This window comes from Epinephelus fuscoguttatus, linkage group LG19 (genome assembly GCF_011397635.1).
Source record: "Epinephelus fuscoguttatus linkage group LG19, E.fuscoguttatus.final_Chr_v1".
Taxonomy (NCBI): domain Eukaryota; kingdom Metazoa; phylum Chordata; class Actinopteri; order Perciformes; family Serranidae; genus Epinephelus; species Epinephelus fuscoguttatus.
In genome coordinates this window covers 1,904,785-1,927,981 of record NC_064770.1, presented here as the reverse complement: position 1 = coordinate 1,927,981, position 23,197 = coordinate 1,904,785, and the positions used below count along the sequence as shown (strand labels likewise).

Genomic DNA, 23,197 nt, shown 5'->3' with positions numbered 1-23,197 from the left:
AACCAAAATGCTAAAGCTTGTCTCATGTTAGTGACTTAAAAAAACGCTGTGACCATTTATACTTGATGTTTGTGATAGTCATTTTATACCAGGTTACAACTAAATAACTACAGGGACATGTTGAATTACCAGGGCTTATTAATCCTTTCTGACACTGTTGTGTCAAAACAATGAGGATATGATCTGAGCATTTGCAACATGAGATGCAGAAGTACTATGTCTGAATTAGAGGTGGATTAATGCAATCATATAAATAGTTTCTTTGATAACTGCGCTGATGAACTATTCAAAAGCCCACACCATCTGCCTCTAGTTGCAGATCCACCTCCTGCAGTACCTGTCCTCTCCAGTAGATAGCCTTCCCAAAGCCCTGGCAGAAGGAGGAGATGAAAGGGAGAGGTGAGGTTGGCCGATGAATGTACAGGTAGTCCGACAGAAGAGCCCAGAACCTGCAGGCAGGACAGCGCACTGTTTAAAAACAGCCTCACTGACTGACATGCATACATCCACATTAAAGGTCACTGTGACGTCTGTGTTAATGCTATGTTGATCTTACTTGTCCTGATTCTTGCGAAATTCGGTCCTATCATTGTGAGTCTCACACCCACCCTGGAGCAAAGATGGCTACAGAGAAGTTGTGCTTCCGAATGATTTCCAGTGCCTGTTGATGACCAAAACAAAACAGTCCATACTGTAAATGTTTTGATGATGATCAATGTAGAGGGCTGCATTGGGACTGGGTCCCGCCAGGTCCCGCGGGAACCAACGCAAATATTGCGGGAGCGGGCGGTTTGGACTTTGCTGTGGGCGGGAACCGGCGGCTAAAAAAAACACTGCGGGATCTTGGTGTACATGCATAAGCGTTTTCACTCTATATTTATTCATAAATGGACAAATATGCCCTGGCCTGAACCAGCTTTCATACCAATTTGCCGCTTGCTCCGCCTGTCTGTCTGTCAGCTCCATCTGTCATGAGACAAAGGCAAGGCAAGGCAAAGCAAGGCAAGGCAAGGCAAGGCAAGGCAAGTTTATTTGTATAGCACAATTCAACACAAGGTAATTCAAAGTGCTTTACAGAGACATTAAAAGCAACAAGACACAATTTAAAACAATAAAAACAGTCAATTATAAAGGGAAATAGAAACTGAGAATGATAGTGATAATAAAATACAGTAACATAAAATAAAAACAGGCTCAATACATTGCATCTAAGAGCACTGCATACACAGTCATTATCGTTAACAAACTATAGAACATTTGTATAGATGCCTCAGCTCTACGGCCACGGGCCCAGGGCATGATAGGCCTTATCACTCCTGCGACTCCTTGCCACCAAAAAGTGCTCTTAGACAACATTTAAGTTTAATTCCAAAAAACGGCTCTGTCAGAGATTTCAGCTAGGATCTCTTGTCCCTGGCTCTGAACTATCTTGAATTTGGTTGGTCGGTTCTGTTTTTTATTGAGTGTATAGGACGTCTCCCTTAATAATACACCCAATGCGCGCCCACTATTTGCTCTTGAGTCCTTCACTCAGAGTCTTACCGTCCCGCTGGACACAGGTTCCACACACTGGTCTTATTCAGATCGGAATGAACTCTAAAGATCCATCACAGGACATCTCCATTCTAGATCTTAATTCAGAGCATGCTCCCCAGTGTCGAGTCACAGCAGTCTGACTCAGACTTTCCGGTCACCCCGCAGGGGATGCCGACAGCCCAACCTCTTAATTCCTTAGACTCTGAAACCTCTCCTATTGGAGATTTCAGCCCGGACTCAGTCCTCAGCCCTGAAATCTCTGACATTTGCAGCCAATTTAACAATAAACCCAAATAGAACAGTCAGGATAAGAAAAAAGTAGAATAATAAAAGGCATAAATCAGCAGTGTGTAGTTAAAAAGTACGGGCAGTAGAATACAGTAGGTAAGTATTTAATCTAAGAGTACACTTCAGTAAACAATAGTGTTTTTAGACCTGATTTAAAGGACCTGACAGTTTGAGCAGACCTCAGATCTACAGGAAGTTTGTTCCACAGGTGAGGAGCATAATAACTGAATGCTGCCTCACCTTGCTTGGTTCTTGCTCTTGGAACACACAACAAACCTGTTCCAGATGACCTAAGGGGTCTGGATGCGTGAGGGAACCAGTAGATCAAGCATGTATTTTGGTCCGAGACCATTCAGGGCTTTGTAGACCAGCAGTAAGATTTTAAAATCTATTCTTTGACTCACAGGAAGCCAGTGTAGCGATTTAATGACCGGTGTAATATGGTCCAGTTTCCTGGTGTTTGTAAGGACTCTGGCGGCAGCGTTCTGAATCAGCTGCAGCTGTCTGATTGATTTTTTTGTTAAGGCCTGTAAATAAGCCATTGCAATAATCCAACCTACTAAAAATGAATGCATGAATAAGTTTTTCCATGTCTTGTTTAGACAGAAACCCCTTAATTCTAGCTATATTTTTCAGGTGGTAATAGGCAGATTTAGTAATAAACTTTAAATGGCTGTTGAAGTTCAGGTCTGAGTCAATAATAACACCAAGATTTCTGGCTTGATTTGTAGCTGTCAATGACATAGAGCCAAGGTGGGCGCTGATCTTTGCCCTTTCATTTTTAGGGCCAAAAATTAATACCTCTGTCTTTTCTGGATTTAGCTGGAGAAAATTCTGGCACATCCAGTCATTGATTTGATGAATACAGTCACTCAATGAGAGTAAGGGACTGTAGTCATGTGATGACACTGAGATATAGAGTTGTGTGTCATCGGCATACGCATGATAGGAGATGTTGTGATGTTCCATAAACTGGGCTAGGGGTAGCATATAGATGTTGAATAGAAGTGGTCCGAGAATGGACCTTTGAGGAACCCCACATGTGATCGTAGTTCGCTCAGATTCATGGTTACCAATTGACACAAAAAAGTCCCTATCTTCTAAGTAAGATTTGAACCATTGTAGCACAGTGCTGGTGAGTCCCACCCACTTTTCCAATCTGCTAAGTAGTATATTATGATCAACTGCATCAAATGCAGCACTGAGATCTAGGAATACCAGGACAAAGGATTTGCATGCATCATTATTCTGATGAATATCATTTAAGACTTTGATAAGTACAGTCTCTGTGCTGTGGTGTGGCCGAAATCCAGACTGAAATGTGTTAAAAAGATTGTTTTGCATCATAAAGGTATGGGTTTGCTGGAAGACAACCCTTTCAATAATTTTCCCCACAAATGGCAGATTTGATATTGGCCTATAGTTACTAATTGTTGTGGCGTCCAGATTTGATTTTTTTAGGAGAGGTTTTATTACTGCAGTTTTCAAGGCCTGAGGAAACTGGCCTGCTTTAAGAGAAGTATTTATTATCTGCAGTACATCCAGAACTATGCAGTTAAAAATGGTTTTAAAAAAGTTTGAAGGCAGAATATCAAGGCAGCATGTTGTGGGCTTTAATTTTGAAACCGTTTCTGTTAGAGTTGTGTAATCTAGGAGGCTAAAATGTCCTAGATTAACCAGAGGACAGGAAGGCACAAGTGTTATCATTCCTGAGCTGGAGCTGCACACTGCATGTCTTATCTGTAATATTTTGTATGTGAAGAAGGCTGCAAAGTCATTACATGACTTGTTGGACAGTAGTTCAGGAGGGAGTGATGCTGTGGGGTTGGTCAGTCTGTCCACTACAGAAAAAAGTGTGCGGGCATTATTACTGTTTCTATTGATAATCTCTGAAAAATATGATTGCCTTGCATTCTTCAGTTCCTGGTTATAGTTGTGAAGACTCTCTTTATAAATGTCGTAATATACCTGGAGTTTGTTTTTTCGCCACCTGCGTTCAGCTTGTCTACATACTCTTTTGTATTCTTTAACCAGTGTGGCGTTTCTCCAGGGTGCCTTTTTCCTACCTGACAGAACTTTGGTCTTAACTGGGGCGATAGAATCAATCTAGAATCAATCACAACAAACTGCTTACACGGTCATCAACTAGAGGTGAGGGCAGGGTTGGTGATGGTGTAAAACCCTAGGTGAATAATGCACAGGTGTTATCATTTATATAACGCTTTCTGATCACCTCTGCTTCACTTTTCATAGGATTAGCAAGGGTGGTCATTTTGAACGAAACACAGTAATGGTCAGATAAAGCGACATCGTTCACCACAACCTCAGAGATATTAAGACCTTTGGAAATAATTAGATCTAATATGTGTCCTCTGTTATGTGTTGGTTCTGTGACATGCTGAGAAATCCCAAAGTTATCCAGAATATTTAACATTTCTTTAGCACACCCATCTGTAAGATTATCAACATGAATGTTAAAATCTCCCACTAACACAACACAGTCAAAATCCATGCACACAATAAACAGCAATTTGGCAAACTCATCAAAAAACCTTGCATCATATTTGGGGGGTCTGTAGATGGTCACTAAAATTGCTCGACGGGGATTTTAACTGAGTGGCAACATATTCAAAGGAGTCAAACTGACCATAAAACATTTGCTTACACTGGAAGCTGTCCTTGAACAGAGTGGCAACTCCGCCTCCTCTCTTATGTATTCTTGCTTCACTAAAGAAACTAAAATTTGGAGGGGTTGTCTCAATCAAAACTGCTGCACTATTTTCCTGACCTAGCCAAGTTTCAGTTAAAAACATAAAATCAAGTTTGTGCTTGTTAATAAAATCATTGATTAAGAAGGATTTGCCAGCCAGAGACCTGATATTTAGAAGTGCTAGCTGTGAAACGTTATCTGGCATAAGTTTAGAGACAGACTGTGATTGACATGAGATACATATCAGATTTGATGGGTTGACCCTTGAGTTTCTGCAGTTGTTTTTATTTTTGCCATGCCACCGGCTGAGTGAAATTGCCGCATAAGGGGGAAAGCGGCATGGTGACTTGTCCTATCTCTTCTTTTCTTGACATTCTTGCTGGGACAGAGACAATCTCTGCAGGTTTCTTGTGATGTGGAGGACAGAGTCACAGACCGTGACGTCATCATCATGGGAGGCGGTTGTTGTTTTGGGAGCAGTAATTGTCTGTCTGTCTGCTCCCTGTGTACTGACCTTCCTGCTTATCAATGCATATGTGTTCTGATAAGATGACTCGATGGTGTGATGTATGTTGCAGCAAGATGTCTGGAGCCAAGGTTGTTTGGGTGAATCCCATCTGGCATGAAGCGGCTTTTTATGTTCCAAAAAGTATTAAAATTGTCAATAAATCCAACCTGTTGCTCGAGGCAGGCTGATGACAGCCAGGTTCTTAAGCCAAGGAGTCTGCTGAAGGACTCGCAACCTCTGCTGAGTGTTGGGATAGGTCCAGAGATGAAAGACACTCCTGAGTGAAGTTTTTTAAGTGTTTCCAATAAAAACAAAAAGTCTTTCTTTAGGGTCTCAGACCCAGATTTATTCGTGAGGATGTCAAATGAGCCAGCATGAATAACAATCTTCTTAATATGTGGCCGTGTAGACATGATGTCTGGTAACATAGCCGCCACCTCTCTGACTGATGTGTTATTCACAGTTAGATTTTCAGTCTGGCCATTTCCACCTGCCTTGTCATAAAATCCCCAATCAGAATAGTGTCTATCCTCTTAGCTTTGTTTTTGGCAGAATGCTCTCGCTCTTGGCCTGGCACTGGCTTGTGACCCGTTAACTTTGTTATTGCTCAGTTGCATAGTCTCACCTTTATGAGTTAAGCCACTGTGTTTCCTCTGTTGCCGCTCTGTTTCCGTGGTGTGTGCGAGGGGGGACACAGAGCTGTCCGCGTGGGGAGCCTGCCAGCTTTCAGCCGGGAGGGGAGCTGCCGGCAGAGTATGACTCCCGGACTGGGGAGACGTGGAACGGGCTGCATCATCCTTGAGCTTATCGGAGTCCGGCGCTTCGACCCGCGATGACAGGCTCAAATCTGTTGGAAAGGCTGAGGTGGGATGAGAGACCGATGCCGAGCGAGGTCCTTTTTTTGCTCCGTAACCAGACCACCTCCGACCATTGCGGCTTACGACGGGGCATTGAACTGCTGGACTGCGGAGGAGAGAGGTAGGATCCCAGGCTACTGTGTCCTGAAGGGCAGCTTTTAACGAGGAGATCTGTAGAAACTGCTCGTGAGCCACGTCCATGGTGTTTGTCAGCAGCTCAGATTGGGACTTGAGTTCCACTGACAGCCTTCGGATGTCTTCCTTGAGGTTGGCAATGATCCTGCTTTTCTTAACGAGTTGCTGGTTTTCATCGGGAGGGCTGGATGTAGCCATTAGCTTAGCAAAGCAAGCTAAGGTGCTACAGGTTGCTTCACAAGTCAGCTCCACTCAGGCTTCAAACGAGGAAATCTCTCTTCCTCTTCCACTATAAAGTCATTTATAGAGACAGTATCTACCTTCACAACGTGTGCCGTCCTGTTTTAATTTAAAACTGTTCAAGTGTAACAATCTTTCATCAGAAGGGTGAGCCTCAGAGGTCTCTGCTCTCTCTCTGCTCTCTCTGCTGTAGAGACAGTGGGGAAAAAACAACAACAAAACAAAACATGAAAGAAGACATGCAGTTTATTGTGTTTCACCAGCGACAAGCTGTCATTACGCGTGACAATTACGCACAGCTGCGCGCTCTTTATAACTCTCTGTGTGAACCTATGTTGCATAATAAAGATTTGCCCCCTCGTAATTTTTAACCGCCCCCTCAGTAACTTCATCCTGGCGCCAGGCTTGCCTTAACCTCAATCACTGCGTGATTATATAAAGGTAGAAAAATAAATAAAATACAGAGAAGGAGAATAGAATAAGAAACAGCCTTTATTTCGTTAAAAACTAAATGAAAACAACGAAATAGGAGCGCTATTCCTGACCAGTGCGTCAAAAGACATGCAGGCCAGAGAAACAAAACAAACAACCCCATGAATCTCTTTATTAATAGCCTATAAAATGACGTGTTTTCTCCTGCGGGATGGGAGAAGACACAAAATCATCAATCTCTATTACTGTGCGGGCATAAATTCTCAGAGTTTTGTGGGTGCGGGCAGGAGTGGACATACACATTGCGGAGCGGGCATGAGTGTAATACACACGTTGCGGTTGTGGGCGGTAATGGTCAGAAATTCAGCGGGAGCGGGCAGGAGTGGGTTGAAGAAAACAGTCCCACACAGGGCTCTAGATCAATGCTTCTTCATAAGCAGAAACACATGTTCCACAGTGTTTACCTTATTGGTTTCCAACTTTCCTCCCACCACGTTGCCTCGGGCAAACACATCCACTCCAATATAGACGTCAGACTGGCGGCCCTGGACCCCACTGTAGTCCTTCATCCACTCCAGGTTCTGCTCTGTCCAGTTGTAGTTGGTGAAGAAACCATCACAAGCATCGAAAAACATCCTGTTATGGAGAGATTGCAATACAATGTTGGATATTAATGAACAGGCAAATTGGTCAAGTTATAGGAAAAACCACTTTTCTTCTAACTATTAGAGGCAAAATTCATGACCTCCGGCCCTCAGATAGTACCTATCTAACCTCAAACACAGCTGTAAAATCTAATATATATTTAGATTGCTTCTCCCAGATTTCTCTTCAAGAATTGACTGCAGTGATTTCTTCATCCAAATCATCAACGTGTCTCTTAGACCCCATCCCAACTAGGCTACTTAAGGAGGTCTTTCCTTTAGTTAACACTCATATATTAGATATGATCAATATATCCTTATTAACAGGCTATGTACCACAGTCTTTTAAGATAGCTGTAATTAAACCTCTACTAAAAAAGCCCACCCTGGATCCAGAGGTGTTAGCCAATTATAGACCAATATCTAATCTTCCCTTTATGTCAAAGATCCTTGAGAAAGTAGTCGCAGACCAGCTGTGTGATTTTCTCCAGGATAATAATTTATTTGAGGAATTTCAGTCAGGATTTAGAGTGCATCATAGCACTGAGACAGCTCTAGTTAAAATTACAAATGACCTTCTGATTGCTTCAGACAAAGGACTCGTCTCTGTACTTGTTTTATTAGATCTTAGTGCAGCGTTTGACACAATTGACCATCAAATTCTGCTGCAGAGACTGGATCACTTAATTGGCTTAAAAGGTTCAGCACTGAGCTGGTTTAAATCTTATTTATCTGATCGTTTTCAGTTTGTTGACGTTCATAATGAATCATCCTTACGTACTAAAGTTTGTTTTGGAGTTCCGCGAGGTTCTGTGCTCGGACCAATCCTGTTTACTCTATATATGCTTCCTTTAGGTAACATCATTAGAAATCACTCTATAAATTTCCATTGTTATGGATGATACTCAGTTGTATTTATCAATGAAGCCAGAAGAAAGCAATCAATTAACTAAACTCCATAATTGCCTTAAAGACATAAAAACTTGGATGAGCACCAATTTCCTGATGTTAAATTCAGACAAAACTGAAGTTATTGTTCTTGGCCCCAAACAACTCAGAGACTCTTTATCTGATGACACAGTTTCTCTAGATGGCATTGCTCTGGCCCCTGCCACTACCGTAAGAAACCTCGGAGTAACATTTGATCAAGATTTGTCTTTTAATTCTCATTTAAAGCAAACCTCACGGACTGCATTTTTTCATCTGCGTAATATTGCGAAAATTAGGCCTATCCTGACCCGAAAAGATGCAGAAAAATTGGTCCACGCTTTTGTTACCTCAAGGCTGGATTATTGTAACTCTCTATTATCAGGTAGCTCTAGTAAGTCCTTAAAAACTCTCCAGCTAATTCAGAATGCAGCAGCACGTGTACTAACAGGAACTAAGAAACGCGATCATATCTCTCCTGTTTTAGCTTCTCTGCACTGGCTCCCTGTAAAATCCAGAACTGAATTTAAAATCCTACTGTTAACTTATAAAGCTCTAAATGGTCAAGCTCCGTCATATCTTAGAGAGCTCATAGTACCATATTATCCCACCAGAACACTGCGCTCTGAGAACGCAGGGTTACTTGTGGTCCCTAAAGTCTCCAAAAGTAGATCAGGAGCCAGAGCCTTTAGCTATCAGGCACCTCTCCTGTGGAATCATCTTCCTGTTACGGTCCGGGAGGCAGACACCGTCTCCACATTTAAGACTAGACTTAAGACTTTCCTCTTTGATAAAGCTTATAGTTAGGGCTGGCTCAGGCTTGCCCTGTACCAGCCCTTAGTTAGGCTGACTTAGGCCTAGTCTGCCGGAGGACCCCCCTATAATACACCGGGCCCCTTCTCTCCTTCTCTCTCTCGTATTCTATTACTGCATCTTGCTAACTCGGCCATTCTGGATGTCACGAACTCGGCTTCTTCTCCGGAGCCTTTGTGCTCCACTGTCTCTCAGATTAACTCATATCACAGCGGTGCCTGGACAGCGTGTGCTGCTGCCGTGGTCCCGCCAGATGCCTCCTGCTGCTGCTGCCATCATTAGTCATTAGTCATACTTCTTCTGTTATTATACAAATATGACTATTGTCACACATGTATACTGCCAGATATTAATACATACTTTCAACATATTGTACCGCAGTAACCAGAACTATAACTATAATATTATTACTTTCATTAATGTTGTTGTAAGATACTGTCATTACCTCTCTCTCTCTCTCTCTCTCTCTGTGTCATATGGATTACTGTTAATTTATCATGTTGATCTGTTCTGTACGACATCTATTGCACGTCTGTCCGTCCTGGAAGAGGGATCCCTCCTCAGTTGCTCTTCCTGAGGTTTCTACCGTTTTTTTTTCCCCGTTAAAGGGGTTTTTTTGGGGAGTTTTTCCTTATCCGCTGTGAGGGTCATAAGGACAGAGGGATGTCGTATGCTGTAAAGCCCTGTGAGGCAAATTGTGATTTGTGATATTGGGCTTTATAAATAAAATTGATTGATTGATTGATTGATTGATTCATTTGTATGGATCACATCCAACATGAGTTTCAATTTTCTGACGATACCTGCTGCCTGCAGGTTCATCTAACTCTTTTATGTAGTCACATTCTTCTATTTCCAATTGACACTTCCTGCCCTCCATCTGAATTTTGCACATCATAATAGTCACGATTGCAGACAAGCTATTGCTAGCAGCTGACAGTATCATGATTGGGTATGAAAAACACATAATCAAAAGGCTCAGCTGTTCACAAGCAAGGATGGCACAAGGTTCACTACTTTGTGAAAAACTCTGTGGACAAATAGTCCAACAGTTTAAGAGCAACGCTTCTCAAAGCATAATGTGGGGATTTTACCATCTACAATCCAAATTATCATCATCAAAAGATTCAGAAAATCCAAAGATATCTCTGCACTTAGGGGACAAGGCTGAAAACCAATACTAGATGCCAGTGACCTTTGATCCCTGCATTTAAGACTAACATGACTGAATAAAGGATATCACTTCCAGTAAACACAGCTCATTGCTGCATCTACAAATTCAAGTTAAGACTCTACCATGTTAAGTGAAAGCCATGCATCAACAACATCCAGGCACACCGCTGACTTCTCTGGACTCGAGCTCATCTGAGCTGGACTGACACAATGTGGAAAAGTGTGCTGTGGTCTGCCGAGTCCACATTTCAAAGTGTTTTGGGAAACCATGAACATCATGTCCTTCAGGCTAAAGAGAAAAAGGACCATACAGATTCAATCAATATCAATCAATATACTTTATTTAACCAGGTAAAATACTCATTGAGATAAAATAGCATGGTCTTTGATTTATCTGCATTCAGCACTAACTTGAGCTGAGTCAAACAGAACTGAACAATGTCAAAGGCTGACTGCAACAACTCAAACGATTTTAAAGCTGAAGAAGAAGATAAATAAATTAACAATAAATTACTGTATCATCAGCATAAAAATGGGACACAGCATCAGATAAATTATCACAAAGATTATTCACATAATTTGTGAACAACAGTGGCCCTAATATGGAACCTTGAGGCACGCCCTTTAGAACAGGGAGGAAAGAGGAAAAAGACCCGGCGGCCTGGACACACTGCGTTCTACGTGATAATTAATTAGAGAACCAGTTTACAGCCTGGTTAGATAAGCCAATCTTTTGGAGTCTATCTGCAAGAATGACATGGTCGACTGTGTCAAATGCCTTTGACAAGTCTATAAAAAGAGCTGCACAATATTTCCAGCCGTCTAGTGCCTCTATGATGTCGTTTACCACTTTAACAGCGGCAGTTATTGTACTGTGCTGTTTACGAAAACCTGACTGATATTGTGAGAGGAGACCATGAGCATCTAAAAAGCATTTGAGTTGTTCACTGACCAACTTTTCTAAAACTTTGGAGAGAACACACAGTTTAGAGATTGGCCTACAGTTGTTAACTACAGAGGGATCACCACCTTTCAGCAGGGGAAGAACATAAGCACACTTCCATATTCTCGGAATCTTATTTTCAGAAAGAGTTAAATTAAAAATATGACACAGAGGTTCTGCTATAAAATCTGCAGCTGACCTCAAAAAGAAGGGCTCAAGATTGTCAGGTCCAGCAGATTTACTTAGATCCAATTGCTGTAGAGCCCTAAGGACCTCAGCTACATCAAAAGGAGTCAGATCAAATCCTGAAGCAGTAGCATTAAAAGGTGGTGATTGAAGGCAAACCCCTTGTACATTTGATTGATGTGGATGTGAAGACTCAAATAAGAGATCCTGAAGAAACAAAGTGCTCATTAAAATAATTAAGAATGGCTGGTTTGTCAGCTAGAGTATGTCCATCTTTTAGTATGCAAACAGGCAATTCGTATGTGGTTTCATCCCCAAATGAAGATTTGACTACTTTCCAAAACTTCTTAGGATCATTTAGGTTACGGGTAGTTTTACCAACATAAAAATCAGACTTAGCCTTTTTAACAAGGGAAGTAAAGCGATTTCTTAGCTGTCTGAATATCAGCCAGTCATCATGGAATTTAGATTTTCTGGCCTTAGCCCAGGCATCATCCCTTGCTTTAAGGAGACTGGACAACTCAGGGGAGAACCAAGGATTATTTCTACCCTTCACTCTAAATTTTGGAGGGGGCATGTTTATTTATAATAATACTAAGAGCATCATAAAAGTACTTCCAGGCCAGCTCTACATCATTAAAAAGTGAGATCTTGGACAAATCAAAGTGCCATAAATCATGATGAAAACCCTGCTCACAAAAATGTTTATAATCACGTTTTAGAATAATACATGGCCTTGCTTTTGGGAGCTTAACTCATCTGATAGTGGCTATAACACAATGATCGCTCATGTCATTTGCAAAAATACCAATATCTGAATATTTATGAGGAGAATTATTTAAGAATAAATCAAGAAGAGAGGATTTCTCTGGACATTTAAGGTTTGGGTGTCCTGACCCGTTAACTATTTGTGTTAGGTTAAAAGAATCACTCATAGATTTAAAACTATCAGAAACAGAAGATAACCAATCCCAGTTCAGATCTCCTGTGAGAAGAATCTCATTGAAGTCTAAAGTCGAAAGCTGTTTATTCAATGATGATAAAGTCTCACTACTAGCAGAGGGCGGTTTATAGCAGCCTACGATGGTGAGAAAGTGGCCATTTAGAAGCTCCAACTTCAGAGCAAGAAATTCAAATTGACTGCTGAGGGAAAGAGATGATTGAACAGTAACATGAAATTTCTGTCTGACATAAATTGCTATGCCACTACTTTTTCTGGGACGGTCACAACGATAAACATTCATTCATTCTAACCGCTTCATCCTCTTGAGGGTCGCGGGGGGGCTGGAGCCTATCCCAGCTGATATCGGGCGAGAGGCAGGGTACACCCTGGACAGGTCGCCAGACTATCGCAGGGCTGACACATAGAGACAAACAACCATTCATGCTCACATTCACACCTACGGACAATTTAGAGTTATCAATTAACCTAGTCCCCAATCTGCATGTCTCTGGACTGTGGGAGGAAGCCGGAGTGCCCAGAAAGAACCCACGCTGACACGGGGAGAACATGCAAACTCCACACAGAGGGGCTCCCACAACTGGGATCGAACCGGCAATCCTCTTGCTGTGAGGCGACAGTGCTAACCACCACACCACCATGCCGCCCAACGATAAACATTGTAACCTTTAATAGCAATGTCTTTGTCTGTGATGGATTTCTTTAGCCAAGTTTCAGATAGGACAAGAATGTCAGTATCAGTTGATTTAACCCAGATTTTAACTAGGTCAAGTTTTGGCAATAGACTTCTGACATTTAGGTGTACAACACCAAGCCCTGATCTGGATTTAAAATCAATTGGAGTACTCAAACAGTTTATATCAGGGCCGGGGTTGAGTTCAATATTACCAGACAATAAAAGCAAAAGAAAAATAAAACATTTCTTCCTCACTGGATGTGTAGATACTGGTTGAATAGAACTATGCCTATTCCTTGGACTGCTAGGACTTGGGGGATAAGAATAAAGCGATAGCAACCAGTCATATGCACTAAATAATACAACAAAGTGAGGCAAAATGGCATCATCAGTACAATGCATGGTCCGGGTGGGACAGAACTTGAAAAAAATGGTAATCCAGCCGGTGCCTTTTCTGGGAAGCAAGTAATGATGAAGAGTAATACAGTCTTCCCTGTATTCAATGGGATGCCTACTGTTCCCAACCACTTCAAGTTCACTGATGGTAGGAAGAAAAAAGCCAGAAGAGCAAGCACTACATTTGCCATGATGAAAAACAATAGCTGAGTGCAACTAGCTGTTGCAGGGCTGGTGGAGGCTAGCTGCTGCAAGGCTGCTGCAGGGCTAGTGGAGGCTAGCTGCTGCAGGGCTAGTGAAGGCTAGCTGCTGCAGGGCTGGTGGAGGCTAGCTGCTGCAAGGCTGGTGGATGCTAGCTGCTGCTAATTTTCAGGTGGAAAAGGATTTTTTTTTTTTGCCTTAACTTTTCACTGTGAAGTTTAAATGATGATTGCACAGTATAATGGCTATAGCTGCTGTGAAACTGTGCCTGCTTGGGCAACAAAAAAGGTTGTATTGGGTGTGTCAGTACAGGTCAAACAAGAAAGGACAGCAGAAGAGATACCCGCAAACCAATGTAACTAGGCTACAAAGCCACAAAAGGTCCACAGGCTGAGATCACTGTAGAACTAGTACAGTTATTTAGAACATTTGTGCACAAAAAAGTGCTTGAAGCTCAAAAACATGATTGTGAATATACAGCAGTTAACATTTCAGTCCCTGACTATCATCAGTCCACAGATTAGAGGGCTGCATTGGGACTGGGTCCCGCCGGGTCCCGCCGGGTCCAGCGGGACCCAACACAAATATTGCAGGAGCAGGCGGTTTGGATTTTGCTGCGGGCAGGAACGGGCGGCTAAAAAAAACCCACTGCGGGATCTTGGTGCACATGCATAAGCATTTCCACTCTATATTTATTCATAAATGGACGAATATGCCCTGGCCTGAACCAGCTTTCATACCAATTTGCCGCTTGCTCCACCTGTTTGTGTGTCTGTCAGCTCCATCTGTCATGAGACAAACATGAAAGAAGACGTGCAGTTTATTGTTTTTCACCGACGACGAGCTGTCATTACACGCGACAATTACGCACGGCTGCGCACTCTTTATAACTCACTGTGTGAACCTATGTTGCATAATAAAGATTTGCCCCCTCGTAATTTTTAACCGCCCCCTCAGTAACTTCATCCTGGCGCCAGGCCTGCCTTAACCTCAATCACTGCGTGATTATATAAAGGTAGAAAAATAAATAAAATACAGAGAAGGAGAATAGAATATGAAACAGCCTTTATTTCGTTAAAAATTAAATGAAAACAACAAAATAGGAGCACTATTCCTGACCAGTGCATCAAAAGACATGCAGGCCAGGGAAATGAAACAAACAACCCCATGAATCACTTTATTAACAGCCTATAAAATGACGTGTTTTCTCCTGCAGGACGGGAGAAGACACAAAATCATCAATCTCTATTATTGTGCGGGCATTAATTCTCCGAGTTTTGCGGGTGCGGGTGGGAGTGGACATACACATTGCAGGAGCGGGCGGGAGTGTAATACACACATTGCGGTTGTGGGCGGTAATGGTCAGAAATTTAGCGGGAGCGGGCAGGAGCGGGTTGAAGAAAACAGTCCCGCGCAGGGCTGTACCACAGATGTCTTCAATAAATAGACTATTTATGCATTGATCTCAGCCTGTGGACATTTTGTGGCTTTCTATCCCACTTACATTGGTGTACTGTCCTTTCTTACAGAATAATGACACCATCAGTGTTTAGATTGGTTACTCATAAGCCTCGCTTTCACAATGCAATTCTGCCTGCCACTGGCTACAATCTCCCGGGAAAATGAAGGCTAGATTTACAACACGAAAGAAGGGTGTCAACCTTTGGGAAGAGGATAGCGCTTTCGTATTTCCCAGTGGCTATCCCTGGTTACCAAACAGTATCAGTGAAAGTACTGCAGTCACTATCCCCAGTAGTGGAAATGGCAGAGAAAGGAACAATGAAAGAAACTGTGGAAACTCTACCCGGCAAAAGAAAAAGAGCCTTAGAGCAGGCAAGGCTCAGAGGAAAACAGAAAAGAAAACTTGCAACACCAATAATAATACCACTTGGGGACTTCCGGGTAACGATGTGAGAGTGCAGACGTCGACTTTAGGTCTCCCGATCACACTTGCCAAACTTCCTACTTAAACGTCGGACTTTCTTCTATCATCCTGTCACAGCGCGTTATAAAGTCACTCTGACACTTTTGACACCAAAATGAGCTGCTCTAAACAGGTGAAAAATAGCGCACAGACAACCCCAGTCGCAACACGAGCTAGCACTAGCATAGCTAGCAAACTCTCAGCCATGGCAGCTAATACAGCCTCCGCTGACGTTAATGGCAAAACTGCTAACGTTAGCCTACCTGTCCGAGAAGATGCCACTGACACCATCTCCATGTCATGACTGGTGGCCGAACTTGCGAAGCAGAGAGCCGGCTTGAAGGATGATGTATCTGGGCTGATTCAAGAATCTTTAAAGCCACTTCAGACAGCCATGGATGCCCTCCAGGACACGGTCGGCTCGTTTCAGACCCGCCTTACAGCCGCGGAAACCATCACCGGAGAGAACTTTGAACGACTGACCACAGCCGAAGCCACAATTACGTCTCTCCAAACCCAGAACCAAGCACTGTGGGACCGTGTAGACGACATGGTCACGCAGATCCAACTTGAGAATAGTGAACATCCCAGAGGGCAGCGAGAACGGTAAGGACCCGGTCAAGTTTATCTCTGAGCTCCTGGTGGAGTGTATGGGTCCCGACGTGTTTACTGATCCGCCTGAACTGGAGAGGGCTCACCGGTCACCTGGTCCAAAACCGAAAGAGGGAAAACCAGCTAGACCATTCGTCGTGCGCTTTCTTCGCTTTCAGCAGAGGGAGGCAGCCCTACGATGATCCAGGAACCATGTGGTGAAGTATCAGGGGAGAGCTCTGAGGCTTTACCCCGACCTGAGCTCCGCGCTGGCGAGGAAACGAGCAGCCTACAACAATGTGAAACAGGCACTCTTCGAGAAGGGAGTCCGGTTCCGCCTGATGTACCCGGCTCGCCTGGTGGTAACTTTTGAGGCGCAGACGCTCACCTTCGAGTCACCTGAAGACGCCCAGGAATTTTACAACCGCTGGGTAAGCAAGGAGTGATAAAAACAACCGTGTCTGGTGGCGCTCATTACTGAGAAGAATGGCCTTTACACCAGGCATTGGACTTAACTAACTGGACTGAACATAAACAGTATTTACACTCGCTCTCATCGCTGGACTCAGGTATCCTTTATTTTATTTTATTTTATTTTATTTTTTGCTGTCTGGTTACTCTAGGCACAAGTGGTGAAACAGCCCGTGTCGCATGTAAATATTATTATTTTCAAATTGGCAATTTAATACCTGATGCTAAGTTAAAGCCCCGCTGCTATTGTATAGCGTTGTACTTTTGCACAAAATGATTGGGAGTAACTCAAGTGAAAATAGGGTTAATGAGGACGCACTCCCGGAAGAACAGGGGTGATGTGGTGAGCCTGCAGTTTCCCTCAGTTGGGGAGGAAAACATAGGCATTGATTTTATTTTGTTGTATCACGTTCTGTTGTTATCTTGGGTAATTGGGGGTTCTGTTAGAGTTATTAGGGTATTGGGTGTGTACATCCCTGGATTTCAAACCCATCTCAGCAGTTTTACAAGTTTGTTTTCACCATTTTACTATCTATTTTTAAGTGGAGGATTTTATATGCTCTCTGGTGTGAATGGGGGCTGTGCGACGGATCATGTATTCCCACAAACCTTACTGATAGATCTAGTAGACCATGAACAGGACACAGGAATTAATCAGAATACAGGAGGGGAAAATGTAAGATTTATTTCATGGAATGTCAAACGTCTGAACGGACCTGTAAAGCGAGCCAGAATATTTGCACATCTTAAACTTTTAAAATGTGAAGTTGATTTTTTGCAAGAAACACATTTAATGGTTAAAGACCACATCAGATTAAAAAAAACATGGGTTGGCCAAATTTTTCATTCAAGTTTCAATTCCCGGTCAAGTGGCACAGCAATTATAATTCATGAAACAGCACTCTTCAATGCCACTAACATTATATCTGACCCACAAGGCCGTTTTATTATCGTTTCAGGGTCCCTGTACCACAAACCTGTCATATTGGTTAATATATATGCACCCAACTGGGACGATGAGAAATTCATAGAAAAAGTAATCTCATCTATACCTGACTTAAACTCACGCTGCCTAATTTTTGGAGGAGACCTAAATTGTACAATCAGCCCCTCCTTGGACCGCTCCAACCCAAAGTCCAAAACCCCCTCCAAAATGGCTAAAATATTGTCGTCATTCATGAACCAAACTGGATGTTTTGACCCATGGCGCTTCCGCTTCCCCCATAGTAAAGTATTCTCCTTTTTTTCACATGTTCACCATTCGTATAGCAGAATCGATTATTTTTCATAGACAGTGTATTACTCCCCTTTGTTAAAAATATAGAATATTCCACCATAATTGAATCCGACCATGCCCCAGTAATACTAGACCTTTCCTTCCCACTTAACCTCTCTGACCGGGCCCCATGGAGATTTGACACTCGCTACTGACAGACAAAGGATTCTGCCAAATGATTTCAACAGCCATTGATAATTTCCTAGAAACCAACAAGAAGGATAATATCTCCCTCCTTGCTCTGGCGGACTCTTACTGTGCGTTCACACTGGACGCGACCGCAAATTCGCGCGTCAAGATTACATACAAAGTCAATGCAAAGACGCGATTAGACGCGAATTCGCGCCGGGCGGCGCAATGGACGCGATAGACGCGACGCGATGGACGCGATAGACGCAATAGACGCGATGGACACGGCGCGATAGACGCAAAATTCATGTCCAATGCCTCATCGCTCGAGTTGAAAATATTTAACTTTTGAGGTGAATTTGCGTGACTCTGTACCGCGAAAGCCAATCAGCGTTGAGATTCTCCTGATGTCACTGACGTCAGTGACGTCTTGACGCCCTGACGTTCAGTTGTTGATGCCAAGATGGAGGAGAAGATTGTGATCGCGGTGTGCGGCTACCCGGAGCTCTATGACACAACGTGTCTACTCTACAGAGACCACAACAAAAAGGAGCAGGCTTGGGTGAAAGTCGCAGAGGAGACTGGTGTACCTGGTAAGTTCTGTAAATATGTGTCTTTTATTAGTTTGCAGAATGGTTGTACTATGAACGTTAACGTTAGCTCTAGCTTAGCTCCTGTTAGCACAGCCGGCTTCCCCGCCATAACGTACTTGTCTGTTAACATTACCGATTGTGTTTTTTGTCAGTGGATCAGTGTCGAAAGAAATGGAAGAGCCTCAGGGACACTTATTTAAAGGAAAGGAGGAAGGAGGCAGAGAAAAAGAGCGGGGCAGCGGCAGGGCCAGTGAAGAGGTGGAAGTACTCTGCGGTCCTTTCTTTCCTCGACCCCTTCATAACCCGAGGGAGACCAGCGGCAACATGGGTCGGGGGGTCGAGGATAGGGCCACAGAGTACAGAGAGTCGGAAGCAGGGCCGGTCGAGGACCAGGCAGAGGCAGCAGGCCCCTCAGGGATTGAGTCTGGAGGTTTGTTGACAGATGAAGATGCACACAGATAAAGCATTGCAAACTTATGGAAGAGATTTCTGTATCGATGGATAACTGACTTGTATAGATGTCTCAGTATAGAGATTTCTTTTCACAGCCTGTACTATAAATACTGGCAAAGACGATTTGAAAATACCCTATATTAGTATGTATTCTCACCTACAAAACCTGAAATTAAAACACTTGTATATTGAATGGAACAAGCCCATGGAAGAACACAAAAACACCAGAAGTCATCGCTGCATTAAAGGTTTGTGGAGGCTAGATATTACCATGGCTGGGACTGTATGATGAGTTAATATGGGTGCATTTGTAAAATGCTTTTTGTGCTGTAATTGACAGTGAAAGCTAGAATGATTGAGACAATTAAAATGTAAAAAAAAAACTAAAGACACCTTTGTCACTACTACAGACCACCAAGCACCGGACTCTCCCAACAGCAGTGACACAGAACCTGCTCCTGCTGCCTCTCCTGCTGACGGCCCTGCTTCTGGCTCTTCTTCTGGCCCCGCCACTGCCCCTGCTGCTGCACGAGGGAGAGCACCCAACGGTATGAGTATAATTTTTGCATGGTGTTTTTCACCATGAAAAGTACCTTTTAAAGTTACTTTCAGTTTGACTCATATCTTTTTGTCTGTTGCCTGATTTCAATATTTTAACAAATATTTACTTAGATATTGTGTAACTTAGACCTTTTGAATTGATTGGACGCAGCAGTTTATGTTTCCAAAAAATATATTTCCATTTCACACAGTGACGAGAAGGGCCAGGAAGAGAGGGAGGGAGGACGGAGAGACCAGGCAGAGCCAAATTGAGGAGCTGCTCCTGGAGGCCCTCAAGAGGCCTGGTCCACCTGCTCCACCTGATCCTCCTCGTCATGAAATGTTCCTCCTCAGCCTGGTTCCTTCCCTGCAGAGATTGTCGCCCCAGCGGAAGGAGTATGTGAAATTTCACATACACAAATTAATTTTTGAAGCCAGCCCTGTTGTGCTAAATTTGGATCATTGTGAGCAGCTTTTTAGCTAATGGTGCAACAGTCTCTGCAGGGAACAAACCACGCTTGTCCGTTTTTTAAAAATAGGTGTCCTTGAGGCCTCCATTTCAAATTGTTCACCCAAGCCTGCTCCTTTTTGTTCTCTGTAGAGTAGACACGTTATTTGTATATATGTTCACTTTTTATGTTTTATACTGTAAGATTTATATATATACAGTACAGGCCAAAAGTTTGGACACACCTTCTCATTCAATGCGTTTTCTTTATTTTCATGACTATTTACATTGTAGATTCTCACTGAAGGCATCAAAACTACGAATGAACACATGTGGAGTTATGTACTTAACAAAAAAAGGTGAAATAACTGAAAATGTGTTTTATATTCTAGTTTCTTCAAAATAGCCACCCTTTGCTCTGATTACTGCTTTGCACACTCTTGGCATTCTCTCGATGAGCTTCAAGAGGTAGTCACCTGAAATGGTTTCCACTTCACAGGTGTGCCTTATCAGGGTTAATTAGTGGAATTTCTTGCTTTATCAATGGGGTTGGGACCATCAGTTGTGTTGTGCAGAAGTCAGGTTAATACACAGCCGACAGCCCTATTGGACAACTGTTAAAATTCATCCGAGTCACCAGCCTCAGAAATCGCTAGTTAACAGCAGCTCAGATCAGAGACCAGATGAATGCCACACAGAGTTCTAGCAGCAGACCCATCTCTAGAACAACTGTTAAGAGGAGACTGCGCGAATCAGGCCTTCATGGTCAAATAGCTGCTAGGAAACCACTGCTAAGGAGAGGCAACAAGAGATTTGTTTGGGCCAAGAAACACAAGGAATGGACATTAGACCAGTGGAAATCTGTGCTTTGGTCTGATGAGTCCTAATTTGAGTTCTTTGGTTCCATCCGTGTCTTTGTGAGACGCACAACAGGTGAACGCATGGATTCCACATGCCTGGTTCCCACTGTGAAGCATGGAGGAGGAGGAGGTGTGATGGTGTGGGGGTGTTTTGCTGGTGACACTGTTGGGGATTTATTCAAAATTGAAGGCACACTGAACCAGCATGGCTACCACAGCATCCTGCAGCGACATGCCATCCCATCCGGTTTGCGTTTAGTTGGACGATCATTTATTTTTCAACAGGACAATGACCCCAAACACACCTCCAGGCTGTGTAAGGGCTATTTGACCAAGAAGGAGAGTGATGGAGTGCTGCGGCAGATGACCTGGCCTCCACAGTCACCGGACCTGAACCCAATCGAGATGGTTTGGGGTGAGCTGGACCGCAGAGTGAAGGCAAAGGGGCCAACAAGTGCTAAACACCTCTGGGAACTCCTTCAAGACTGTTGGAAAACCATTTCAGGTGACTACCTCTTGAAGCTCATGGAGAGAATGCCAAGAGTGTGCAAAGCAGTAATCAGAGCAAAGGGTGGCTATTTTGAAGAAACTAGAATATAAAACATGTTTTCAGTTATTTCGCCTTTTTTTGTTAAGTACATAACTCCACATGTGTTCATTCATAGTTTTGATGCCTTCAGTGAGAATCTACAATGTAAATAGTCATGAAGATAAAGAAAACGCATTGAATGAGAAGGTGTGTCCAAACTTTTGGCCTGTACTGTATATATGTATGTATATATTAAAAAAATCTACCTCAGCTGTCTTTTGTCTTCTTTCCTACAGAAACAATTCTCATCTGATTTCATATATTTATTGCACACACAGAACATTGTGTAATGTATTGTGTAGGTTCCACCTGTGCAGAAGCTTTTAACATAAAGTACACAAAAGAAAATAAATATTGCAGGATGTTTGCTCAGTAGTAACGTGTAGGTGGCTCTTAAAAGAGCCGTTTTGTGAGTGCTTGCACACGAGACGCGCCTGCCACGGGACCGTTCCCTCTGCCGAGAAGTAAGCTGCGAAGGTCTCCCGAACCCTGATGGCCTCTCTTGCTGAGTTTTTTGCAGCCAGTCTTCCCAGACCTGGCAGAGGCTCCACCACGCCATCGGAGATGCTCTCCCTCATTGCAGGCGCTGGGGTCGTCTTCCGCAGGAAGTTGTGCAGGACACAGGTCGCCACACACTTCTCCACAATGTCGGGCTGGAGCTCCATGGCACGCCGGTACATCCGCCACTGGGATGCAAGGATCCCAAAGGCGTTCTCCACCACCAGCCGTGCCCGGGATAGACGGTAGTTGTAGATCCGCCGGTCTCTGGTAAGTGTGCGCCCGGGGAATGGCCTCATGAGGTTTCTCCGGAGTGGAAAGGCCTCATCCGCGACAAACACATGTGGCTGGGGTCCCCTGTGGTCAGCTCCTGGTAACAGCCGGTCAGCAGGCAGCTGGAGGGTACCAGAGCGAAGCGCTCGACCAAAGGCTGAGTTGGCCAGGATACCGCCATCACTGGTCCTGCCGTAGCCCCCGACATCGATCACCCTGAAACAATACTGGGAATCCACAACAGCAAGGAGGACTATTGAGAATGTCCCCTTGTAGTTGTGGTACTGGGATCCCGAATGTGCAGGGGCTTTCAGGACCACATGCTTCCCATCCACAGCGCCACAGCAGAGAGGAAAATTCCACCGCTCCTCAAACCCCTCTGCGATGGACCTCCACTCCTCTGTGGTGGGCACAGCCATGAACTCCTCCACGAGGCAATCCCAAATAGCTGTGACTACAGCTGGAACTATCAGGGAAACAGTGGAGACCCCAACTCGGATCCTGTTTGAAATGGTCCTGAAGGAGTCACCAGTGGCCAGGTATCTGCAGCATAGAAGAAAACATTAAATTTAGCTGAGTTGAAGTGAATGTAGGTGGCAGTCTACATCAAATCTGTTGTTACTTGTACTATTTTATTGATATGGCTGAACAGGTGAAAGTACTCAAGTATTTATGCTATTACATTATTGCAGTGGATAAAATGAGCTAATTTTCTATTGAAATGCATGACAAGCAGGTCAAGATCTAGGATTTACCCATAAATTGTACAAATTGCACATGAATTCAGACCTTTCATAAATCGACATCATGAAGTAGACTAGTAATTTCATCAGCCTTTTACATGCTGTTATCTTATATACTGTATATGTATGTGTGTGTAATTTTATGTACCATTACGTTTTTAACATGTTTTTTGTTCATTTCAT

At 43.4% G+C, this 23,197-nt stretch overlaps 1 protein-coding gene across 1 annotated transcript in view; it reads right to left on the bottom strand.

Annotated features, from left to right (window-relative positions):
* The window catches only part of engase (endo-beta-N-acetylglucosaminidase), a gene marked incomplete at its 3' end in the record, with an annotated part of 82,035 nt that overhangs the window by 6,061 nt on the left and 52,777 nt on the right, over positions 1 to 23,197 (bottom strand). The window contains 4 exon segments of the mRNA XM_049560236.1: positions 338 to 449; positions 557 to 601; positions 603 to 661; positions 7,171 to 7,342. Of these exon segments, the coding sequence (XP_049416193.1) occupies positions 338 to 449; positions 557 to 601; positions 603 to 661; positions 7,171 to 7,342 (388 nt within the window).